Source organism: Polyodon spathula, chromosome 30 (assembly GCF_017654505.1).
Source record: "Polyodon spathula isolate WHYD16114869_AA chromosome 30, ASM1765450v1, whole genome shotgun sequence".
NCBI classification, from domain to species: Eukaryota; Metazoa; Chordata; class Actinopteri; order Acipenseriformes; family Polyodontidae; genus Polyodon; species Polyodon spathula.
The window spans coordinates 4,338,053-4,349,985 of NC_054563.1; the positions used below are offsets into that span (position 1 = coordinate 4,338,053).

At 37.4% G+C, this 11,933-nt stretch overlaps 1 protein-coding gene across 6 annotated transcripts in view; it reads left to right on the forward strand.

The window, feature by feature from the left end:
• The window catches only part of fam168a (family with sequence similarity 168 member A), a 63,892-nt gene extending 54,102 nt beyond the window's left edge, over nucleotides 1-9,790 (forward strand). For all 6 annotated transcript variants that reach the window (XM_041233005.1, XM_041233008.1, XM_041233007.1 and 3 more), the window contains 4 exons: nucleotides 1,284-1,426; nucleotides 2,557-2,731; nucleotides 3,458-3,589; nucleotides 4,385-9,790. In XM_041233005.1, the coding sequence (XP_041088939.1) occupies nucleotides 1,284-1,426; nucleotides 2,557-2,731; nucleotides 3,458-3,570 (431 nt within the window). In that variant the 3' untranslated portion in view covers nucleotides 3,571-3,589; nucleotides 4,385-9,790. The remainder of the gene's footprint in view (nucleotides 1-1,283; nucleotides 1,427-2,556; nucleotides 2,732-3,457; nucleotides 3,590-4,384) is intronic.
• Nucleotides 9,791-11,933: the final 2,143 nt, after the last annotated feature.

Sequence of the window (11,933 nt, forward strand, 5' to 3'; positions counted from 1 at the left end):
TCATGGTGACAGTAAAAACCCTGTGTTAATTTGACCTGTTTACGATGTACCCTCCCTCTGTGGGACTAAAACGCACCAACTGCTACAACAGCTTTGCATGCAAGGGAAATAAGGGAATGGTTATATTGACGTTGATTGAGTGATTCGGGTTTAAGCATAGGTAGAAAGCATGTGGCAGTAAGTTAGCAAGATGCAGATACACCTAATGCAGTTGGAGATTATTGTCCTGTGTGTTTTTTTTTTTTTTTTTGGGGGGGGTTTTCTTTAGGATGCATTTACTAACCACGGTCAAGTACATTCACGGTTGAGTACATTTCTGTGCCAATATTTAGCAACCTTGTACCTTATTTTTTTCTCTTGGAATTGAATTGTCTGCTGCACTGCGATAAACAGCAACTTTCTTTGGTTCACAAACTTGTCCTGCTATTTTCTTTTAAACATATATTTATTGATTCATGTTATTCTTAATAAGTTATCAGTTGTAAAGTACCACTCATAACAAAAGGCTCATTAAGGAAAAAGCTTTGGAAGAAGCACTTATCACCCTAAAGGTGTCAGCTGCTTGAAGCCTCTTTCTAGTAATAACCACTGTGGAGCTGTGCATTAACACCTGTCAGCACTTCATTGAATAGCCTTCAGTTCAGTTAATAGCTCAACTGGTGTTAATAAAATTAGTAATGAATCATCCAGCTGATTATAAAGATGTTTGAAAAATGCACCTGGATTCATCACCTATTAATATCAGCATTCCAGAGCATTTGTTTTTATACCAAACCTTGTCCGTCCCCACTGTGTAACCACCATTTACCAGCAGAGGGCAGCAGTGTGACTTGCTGAATTAAGCTTAGTTGAGTTTATTCCCTTGTACTGCCCCCTTTTATAATTTTCATGAGGTGGTCTCATTTCTTAATTTGCATTTATCATACATATATCTTATATCCTAGTAATATCATAACCTTCATGACTGTTAACATGCACTGTGTATCTCATACAAAACTGTAGCAGCTGTATTAGCTGGTCACCAAATGGACTAAATATTGGTTGCTGCTTATTAGAAGGGCTTCTGTCCTTCTGTTGAATAAACAGAAACGAGGGAATCAGTTCTGATGTCTGCTGGCTGTTTAGAGCAGGTACCCCTTCATTCAGAGGACTGTCGATACACAGATTTTCCTGTAATGCTTTGATCGGTGTTGTGGGGGTCGGTAGACGTTACATTGTTTATGGATAGTAGGCGAGATTTGAAGCTTGAATTTGTAATGTGTTTCTTGTTTTGCTCTCTTAAGGATACACTGCTGGGACTCCCTATAAGGTCCCTCCAACTCAGACTAATGGAGCCCCTCCACCCTACTCCCCATCACCAAACCCCTACCAGACTGCCATGTATCCAATCAGAAGTGCTTATCCACAGCAGAATCTCTATGCCCAGGTAGGTGCATTTACCACGCTGTGCTGTCTTAAACCACGGAAAACCATTACAGGAGTCATTCGTTAGTAGGGCAAGATCGCCCGCTTGGAAACTTTTTTTTGTCTCGGTTTACAGTACAAAGCAGATCAACATGTTTGCCAAATCGTTAGGAGAGCCAGACTTGCAAGGTGCCGATGTGGCGTTTTGTTATTAATTGTTAACACTTTGCTAAAGAGGTTTTTGTTGCTTGCAGGGGTTATGCAACTTTAGTATTTGTTTCTGTTCATTGCACTGACTTCCAGGACCCTTGGGTTCACATGGCCCTTCTATCAGTGTAGTCTAATCCATTACTGTCATAGGAAACAATCCTGTAATTGAACATTTACTGCAGTGAGAAAGACTCCAATCTTCCGTTATCATTGAGAACATAACCCAGTACGAAAGGACTTTTTATAGTCCTATTTTTTCCCCCCGTTAGCACCTTTAACAAAGTCCTGTCAGTTTATTAGATTTGAAATGGTCTTTTTGTCGGCAGTCCATTTTTCTCTGTAAGCAATACTGTGCACTGCCTCTCCCATCAAGATAATAAAGATAATAGTACCCTTGTGTGGTGCACAAAGACTTATACAGGCTTTAGAAGACATTTTGTATTGTTTAACCCTTTGCTGCCCAGTGTCCAATATATTTAACATTGAGAAAATTGGCATTAAATAGGTATAGGAACATACCCAGGGCAGTAAAGAGTTCATATTTTCAGTTAGGTTTGCAGAACACCCCACACTGTACAAGTTCTGCTGTCTTTTTTATTTTCTGTTAGAGGGGTTTGGGATAAGGCAGTAGGATATAAAACCTGATATCCAGTGTAGGAACAAATGAGTTAAATGCCTTGTACTTATAATACACTTTCTTACCTTTCACACAGCCTCTCAGCTTTTAATTTCCAAAAAAAGATTTTCTTCACTTTGAGACATCCCTGAACACTATGTGGGGATGTGGCTGAGAACTGAGCCTCTACGACTCAGGCTTGCATTCGATACTGCAGTGACATGGAGGCCACAGAGTGGCACATGTTCTGTACAAACAGTGAGACAAACTCATGATTGTTCCTCTGCTTTGCCTTTCTGCTCTCCTCCTCCTCCTCCTCCTCTCAGGGAGCCTATTACACACAGCCTATGTATGCAGCCCAGCCTCATGTAATCCACCACACCACTGTGGTGCAGCCGAACAGCATTCCCTCTGCCATCTACCCTGCCCCAGTCCCCGCCCCCAGGACCAATGGGGTCGCCATGGGTATGGTTGCCGGGACCACCATGGCAATGTCAGCAGGTATGATGGGATGTTCAGTGGGTCTGTTGGTTTTATTGAGCTTGCAAGTTTTTAGTGTCCTGACAGATCTTCAGTTTATTTTGAAGTTTTACTATTTTTAAAAAGTACTAACTCCCCCTCTTCTTGATTTAACTTTTAAGATAGATAAATGGCTGAAAATCCAGACTTACTGTTATAGGTTTTGTGTTTGTTTGTGGTTTTTTGCCATACAGCCTCACAAAGATCACAAATCAAAATTGAATTAATTTCCAACTGTAAACTTTAATTCGGTTTACTTCACTAAAACTAAAATCCTGTCTCAAGACGCTGTATTTTTAGCATAGATATGTTAATTGTCCTTACTTTCTCTGAACACATGCTTAAAGTGGATAGTCTCATCAAGAGAGCCATGCTGTGGAGCTCAGTGATCCATATATGGCTCAAGTTCTATCATGTGTGCAGCTTAAACCCTAAGTAACCTGACAAGTCTGGGGTTTTGAGTGAAGTTCTCAGCTAGACCTGTATTCTGACCCACAGTGTGGAGAGTTCAGCACCACAAGATTTCATTGTTCAATGCAGTGTTCCCCACTTGCTGTTGTCTGACAGCCCCTGATGTGGCTGATGAAATAATCCGCTCATGGTGTGTGGCTGTTAGTTTAGGTGCTTCAGTTCTGTGGGAGGCATTTTATTACTGACTGACGTTGCAGTTATTGACTCTCTCTCTCACATTGTGTTCTTCCTGCTCAGGGACCTTGCTGACAACGCCTCAGCACACTCCAATAGGCCCACATCCCGTTTCCGTGCCAACATACCGGCCTCAAGGAACACCTGGGTACAGCTATGTGCCCCCACACTGGTAAACTCACCGGCCCATTTCGTGTAAGTGACTTTGTAGCGTAATGTAAATTCCTTCATTTTACTTCCTGCTGTTACAGTGTTTGGCCACTGACGGCACTAAAACGCATTTTCAAAAGTAATCTGAAGAAGTTGCAGGAAGGAACCTCAGTGTTTTTTTTTGTTTTTTTTTCCCAATCGGCAGCTATTGAACAAATGAAGGATACTGTAGTGAAACATGAAAACCTTTGCAGAGCATTTTCTGTGTTTTCTTTAAATAGTTGATTCTGGGAGTGACGTCCTGGAATCAGGGAGTAAAGCCAAGTATAGAAGAGATCGACAGTGCTGCATTTCAAGCTAAAGTATGAGGGGCCCTTGTCATAGTCTCCAAATATTTGTAACAACCTTTTGATTTCCTAAAGTGAAAAAAAAAATAGCCACCACCTTTCCTTGATTTGAATCATATGTACATCTTTAAAGTAATTGAACAGCATGGATTACGAAGGCTAGAATTCTTATTGTGTTTGTAAAATATTCAGAGCAGGGCAACAGCTGGTCTAATTGATTTTTGAAAATGCAGCTTATCATGCAGGATCTATGTTGATTAATCCCCTTAAGTGTTAGTGCTAGTCTTCTCTACACTAGGCTGTCTCAACTGCTTTCAGTCTATTTATAACTTATTTTTAATGAAAAGAAGTGTTGTAAAAGACATGTACAAGTATCAATCGATCTATTTGCACAGTTTACAGATTTTAATTGTAAGTGAATAGCTGTTGCACAAAGAGAATACATGCCTGTTAGCTGTGTGATCGTTTTTTTTTTCCTTTCTTTCTTTCTTAGATCTGGAGTCAAACATTGTATGCAACTACTCAAGTCTTACATTGGTGCTCGAGTGCCCCCACCACAGCACCGAGTGTTTGCAAGAACAAAAAAAGTGCTCGGTTCACTTTATGCATTCTTTTTAGTGATTTTTTAAAAGCTGCTTTTTTTTTTTCCAAATTCTGCCTCCTTGTTTTTTCCATTTGTTTTATTTCACAGTAACTCCAGACTGACACAGACCAGTGTTTTTTTTTTTTTTTTTTTTTATATAATGCTAGTTATTTCTATAGTTTCAACACAGGGCCAGTTCAGTGGTGGGGATGTATGCATTATTTTCTTACGCTGCCAAAATGAAAGCAAAACAACAACAACAAATACATTAGCACAGGGTCTTGATTTGTTTGTTGCCAAAAATAAATGGCCAACAGACTTTTATGCATCATTATTTTCTTTCAATTTGGTTTGAAAATTACATTCATCTTCCAATAATGAAAAGGGTGTCTTCCAGTTTAGTAGCGATCTATTAGGTAGACTAATTATTATTATTAGTATTATTGTTATTATTTATCTGCTGTACGACAGTATAAATGTGGTAATAAACTTCAATTCCCACTAGTTAGAAGACTGTAACATCATTAGCTTTTACTGCTGGATCTAGGAAGCAGTTTTATTAGTACAGTAAAGTTCTGAAATCCTGAATAAATATTTATTTCTATATACAGATCTATATAAGGCAGAGGATTTAATGGACGTTGAGAAAGTAACCCCCCACTGAACTGAAGCAGTCTTTTGAATTGTGAGGATTGGTGGCAGATTTGGTTAACAGAATTATTCAGGAAAACGTTAGGGATTTAAAGGGACTTGAAGATAGACTTTTGCACTGGATAAGTACAGTGCATTGAACTGCAGGCAGAGATTACAAATGAAAAGAACAGCTTTTGGAAAGGTCAAACCCATTCATAAAATATTGCCCTATATCCATTACAGGCAAAGATAGACCCCGTAAAACACACTGTTGACAATATGCTGTGTACAGACCAACACAATTTAGCAAAACATCTTAAGCTGTAATGCTAGGGAGTGGAAGTGTAGCGGGGAGATTCATTATTGTAAATGTTTTTAAATGTGAAAAATACCCAACTGTTAGGATCTTGTTGCCACGAGGAGAGGCTTGTCATCTTTAAATTTGTTGACAAATTGCTTAAAGTCCCAGTAGTAGGTATTGGGCAAGGACAGGCTGAAGGTGGATCAGTTTTACAGTCGCCTCACTGGAGGTTTGATCATTCCAGCAGCACAAGGTAAAGAAAGCAGCTTGATTTCGTGCTGGGGAGTTTTTAGGCTGTTGTTTGTTAATCATGTTGCTCCCCTGGGCTACAGCAACTTGCATGTTTCCACTTCTAAAATCTTCTAAGCCAAACGATTTCAGCTGTTATTTGCACTGGAACTGTTTTTTTCCAGGATATGTAGTAATGCTTTATTCGTGTTAAAGCAAATTACCTACCTGAGCAGCTGATGGGAATGCCCTTGCACATAAGGAAAACGCAATGGGGAATATGTGAATGACTAGCTGGTAAGAGAAAGAGCAAACACACAGGCTTTTGAAGGAGATTGAAAGATGGGCAAACATCCAAATAACGCATTGCTGTGCTCCAGTCCTATCCTGTATTTAACCCTTCATTACACACTCCAGACTCTCATAGAAACACACTTGCTGACCAAGATTGTGATTCGTCTTGGTGTGTTTGCAACACTATGATTTTTGAAGTCTGTTGGAATATCATTTCTCAATGATATTACAGTACTGAGTGGCTCTGTATGTACTGCAGACTGGATCTTTGCACATCCTTTCTAATAGTCTCTACATTTAAATTCAGTAATAGTGACCACATATCAGAGTAACTCTATTAAATGATGGTGTTTAGATATGTTGCACAGAACATTTATGAGTAATAAACTATGCTAATTAAAAGGTACTTTTAAATTCACACAGGCTCTTTTGAAGGAGCTTGTATTAAAAAGCCAGTGAAATATGGTACCCCTTTTGGTCTGTATGCAAGAGGAATATAAATAACTTCATATATAACACTACCATTTGTTGTCGAGGCTAGTTAACCACTGATTTCAAGTATCAACCATTTGAACTACTATAGCAAAAAAAAAAAAAAATACACATTTAGCAAAGTATTAGCCAGATAAGAAAAAAATAAAGCTTCACATATGTAATGGCATGTATAATATATACAGTGTGGATGTGTTATACTGTGTATGCATAAAACCGAATCTTGTCCTTGCAAAGCATGGTTGCGTGAGGTTGGTACAGTAAAGATTGTAACCTTGGTTTTCCTATTAACGTTTTATTTTTTTTCCTTGAGCTTTGTCGTATTTCCTAAATGATGTCTTAATACAAAATGTAATAAGAAGAAATCGGTCATGCATGGGTAAAGGTTTAAAAGACGGCCAGTTCTCTGGCTGGCAAGCAGTTAACTGTTGGGAGTGGAACTCCTGGTTTAATATTCTGTGGTTTTCTCTTGTCTGTTTAAATCACATTCCATGGTTTATATCATTCGAACGTATAAAAATGCATTATGGAAATTGATTTGATCATATATGTTTTCACGAGCTAAAACATTCCCAATTTGTAAACTGAACATGCATTTTTATTAAACCTGCCCTCATAGCTCAGCTGGAAGCTAGCATTTTTAATAACGAAATACAAACTGCTTTATTGACAATAAAGTACAATTGATGTATCTCTTAGTTTTCAGTATCTCCAATTAGAAACAATAAATTGGTCCCAGTCCCCTAATTGATGGAAATGTGTACAGTCCACCTCAGTCTGTTCTTTAAACTAACACGTTTCCAAACTGGGACAAAGAACCGTAGGTACCAAAGTGTGTGTTTTTTTTTTTTTTTTTTTTTTTTTTTTTTTAAGGCATTCACATTGAGAAAGGGTATGCATTAAAGTCACTGATATGAGTAATACACTAGTAACATATCACTCAAGAGCCTCTTTTAACACAGGCTGGGTGGCACTGCAGCTTTAATAGGCTGTTTCCAGAACAATACATTAAATGTTTAAATAAAATAAAAAAGTAGAAAAAAAAGTCAACTTCTTGTTTTCCTGGTCTTGCCTTCAATTTGCCATGGAAAAGTAATGACCGTAATGAATGTGGTTAACTGTGAAGCTCCTTGCTGTGGTCATAGGGCTAATGAATGGAAAAAATTCCAGAATAGAAATTCGATGAAGCAGTTTCCTGTGATAATACCTTTGCCCATGCCATGGCTGTTTTCTACAGACATTTAGCATTTGACACAAATGGGAGTATGTAATAACTAGAGAACATATAGCTGGTTACATAGTTCAGCCATGCTGGGACTGTTTCTCCCAAGACAAAAAAAGACCATTTTAACAATCTTTTGTACATCTTTGCTAAAAAAATGTACTGTAATGCAAGACTTGAACAATGCATTTTAATAGTTGTACTGGCCCAATTCAATGAAAAATTAACTTCAAGAGATTAATCTGTGTGTATGAATATTGCCTCTGGTATTTTAAACAAACAAACAAAAAATAAAAAAATAAAAAAAAAAATAACTTAGGTAAAAAACTTTTTTCAGTTCCGATATGTAATTTAAACGCTTTTTACCATAAGTGTTATTTAAGTTTTATTGATTGATGTTTATTCATAAATAGAGGAACTTTTCTGGTTGCTGAAGTTGGATGCTTCTTTGAGCTTCAGGGAGCATTTCAGAACACAAGTCTGTGGGATTTTTTTGTTTTTATAGAGCTTTGTAACATTTTCTTTCACTTAGGACAGGGCAAAGCAAACGCACTGACAGATGTGAAAAATGGCCAAGTCTGACTTAAATACTTGCAAAGATATTAACTGATTGCAAAGGACCACATTTGAGAACTATCGGTCTAGAGAAGGGTTTGTGAAACATTTTTTTAAGAAAATTGTGAAGTAATTTAGCTCTGTCACTGCACTGTATGCCTATCGACTCTAGACACAGAACTGATCTAGAACAGGTTTAGCAATAAAAACAATTGGATTCCAGAATGAATCCATGGAGAATGCTGCTGCCATGGTAATGCCAGCCTCTAAAACAAACACCCATCCCGTTACTGCTTCCTGTCTCATTGCGCTGCTGGGAACTCTTTGGTCTGTGTTATTTATTAAAATTATAGCACAGCTATGGCTTTGTTTACAGCTTCTATGTACACACACACATTTTCTTAATTTAAGTTGTCAAGGCATCTTGAGGAGCACTTAAATAATACAAAGTCAAATTTTAAAGTCAGAAATGGCCACCTTTTTTACATCTGTTATTCTTCTTGGATTGCCACGTGCCCATGTGGTGCCCTGTGCAGTATATTGATATTTCAAGCAACGTAATGTCTGTTTCTAATGTTCCAGTAATTAATAAAAAAAAAAAAATCCCTATAATAATGACAATTTCTTAAGATTTGTTTCTCCGTTTGTTCCAAACTGATGTTTACAGTTTTTTCAAGTGTGTGGAAGTAGGACCGGAAATAAAATTAGAACTTTCTAAATGCAGTTGGAACTTTGTGTGTCTAAATAAAATTGTCAATGAAATAAGAATAAAAAAAACATGTTTTGGAAAGCGGTTTGCTAGGAAAACATTTTAAATAGTGACAGTTGCACTACAACAAGATTGCATTTGCTATGTAAAAATACTATTTAATGTGCCTCTCTTCTTTCAAACCCGATGTCTATAGGAATTAAAGGGTACATTATAATGCAAATCATTTATCAGGTCTGCTTTAAAGCCACCGTTTTGTGTTATTTTTGATGACAGTTGACTAAAATCAAAGTACAGTAACATCAGGTTGTTTTAGGGTTGATTTGGAATAGAAAAAAGGGATTACAAACTAATGATATGGTAGATTTGAAAGAAGACTTTCTCAATATAACAGATTAAATACAGCTTTAATAAACCGAAAAAATAACATGGATGTGCAGGTTGGCAAAAAAATTTAAAAAAAAGTTTTAGTGAAACAAATATTGTGTTGCTTGGAATGTTTTAATGGCACAGGGCTGAAAATATTATGAAAGATTTAAAATACTAAGTTCAGATTTTATTTAATTCTATTTCAATTGCAGCTTTGGAACTTAATTTAAATTTTATATTAGAACACTACTAATTGTGAAGCAAAAAGTGGAAATTCAAGAATGTCTTCCAAACTTTTTTCTAGAGTGTTTTGAAGAAACAGCACCTATGAAGCGGAAAGGCCCACACAGTCTAGGCTTGTGACTATGAAGTGCACATCTGTTTTTATTATTGTTTTTGAAGATCAGTTAGTGATCTCGGTGACAGAATTAAGCCAAGTTTGTAATTGTATGATATTTACTGTAAGATGTAGAACATTCAATAACTATTAAAAAATCTTTCCAAAAAACAAAACCACTTTGTAGTTTCTGGTCTGTTTTTATTTGCACTTTATTCCACATTCCCTTTTAGGAACCACAACAACAGTCATCCCCGAATGCAAGGAAACTTCATTGAACTTTTAAATGTGAAAAGTACAGTTCATCCATTGTGGTGGGCCTATGTTCCTGTGGGCTATTTCTTTTTTGTTTTATGCGGGACATTGTGTGTTTTTCACCAGATTAACATGCACACAAGCTGCCAGCATTTGACAGGATGTTAAGGGCTAGTGTACATCATTCATATAGGAGGAAGCAAAAGGACTCCCAGCTTGCAGGAAGTGTTTCCCTTCTCATGAATGAAATTCATCATTTCCTTTTGAGTGCCAGTGAGCTGTGATGCACTGTTTAGAATCTTGCTTGATGCTTCTTGTGTAATAAACGTTTCCGATGCTTTACATGTTAGTATTTCTGGTAGCCGGTGTAGCTAAGTGTGCTGTTTTAAGTATACAGGGTTGAAATGAAGGAAATTGCTTACAGGGCATCGGTGTACTGATACCAATCACCACTCATACAATACCCCTTAATACCTGAGCTAATGATACAAAGAAAATAAAAACACAATTTCAACTGATTGTTCAGTGATAATGGATTTCAGCAAGGACAGGCTGAAACGCTGGCTATTGCTTCAACACTGGACAGTGAAAGCACAGCTTAAAGGTATATGTTTTTTATATCGTCTACATTTTTATAATTAATTTCTTATTTGCAAAATGCCTGGAATAGGGGGAACCACCTCACTGGTTTAACAAGTGTTCCAACCTGTGCAGATATGTCACCATAGCAACACAGCTTTCTGCCTGATTCACTTGACAACCAATACCCTTTGGGAGGGGTGTGCCTTTTTATAAGTGTAATGACACACTCCAGGGTGTTCAACTATGGCTGACAATCTGTATGCTTAAGCTGTTCAACAGGCACCCCTAGGCGTGCGAATATTGCACTATATCTGAACACCCTGTCGAGTGTTACTGCCTTCTTAATATACTGTGCGTTTTCAGTGATTTTTTTTTCTGCTTGGAACATTATGCACAGTCTCATCAAACATTTATTAATACTTTTAGAAAAGAACTGAATTTCTGAAGTGAACAGATGTCTGCTCTTCCATCTGTTATTAATTACTTTTGACTGTTTCCTGAGTTTTGAGACCTTGGGAGAATTAAAAACCCACATTAGAAAACGAATGCAGAACAGAACTAGGAATTAAACCAACCCGGCTGTGGAAATCAGGGAGTCTGTAATGTTCAGTTACCGATAGTTTTATTTGTCTTAATTGCACAGCTTTGTTGACCGAACAGGAGAATGTTTAACACAATAACATTTTGTTGCCTATCACGGTAAAGGGAAGTTGTGATAGAGTAGGGTCAGACCGGATGGAGAGAGAGACACCCACATCTACTTGATGTCTAATATCTCATTTTAAACCATACATCATTAATAGTCAACCAGTCTTTTAATGTTTCCTGTAAGGTTTTACAGCTCCAAGATTAGGGCTAGTGGGGTTCTATAGAAATGCAACAGACGTCAACTAATTATCTTTATAGAATTCAAACACTGTTTTTATATGTGGAAAGTGTAATATACAGTACACACTGTTCTGTAACCCATATGAAGGTATTTATAGTAGACTGCTTGTTCCTAGAACTAAAAACATACATGTGTTGTTTTTTGTTTGTTTTTTTTGTGTAGATTCTCCTGCCCTTTTAAATCGTTTTTCTTTAGGGGTACAGTAGATTCAATCTAATGCTATGGCGTATGTCTATCATAAGAAGCTGTGAAAGTTTTCACAGATAGCGGTTTCTCTTAGACGGCATCAAATCAAACAATTCCTGAAATTAAGGTGGCGCAAAAAGGGGAGGAATATATATATATATATAATATCCTTTCATAGTGGACCACCATTACAAAGCGCTTTACAGAGATATGCATATACATTGAACTCTGCAGAGTCACTTACAATTGGACATTGATTTAACATCTCATCCACAGGATGGAACACGAGGCGGTTAAGTGACTTCCTCAGGGTCACACAGTGAGTCGGTGGCAGGTGGGATTTGAATCAGTGACCTTCTGGACTTTAACCACTGGACCACACTCCTATACAGATAGAACGCAGGGAT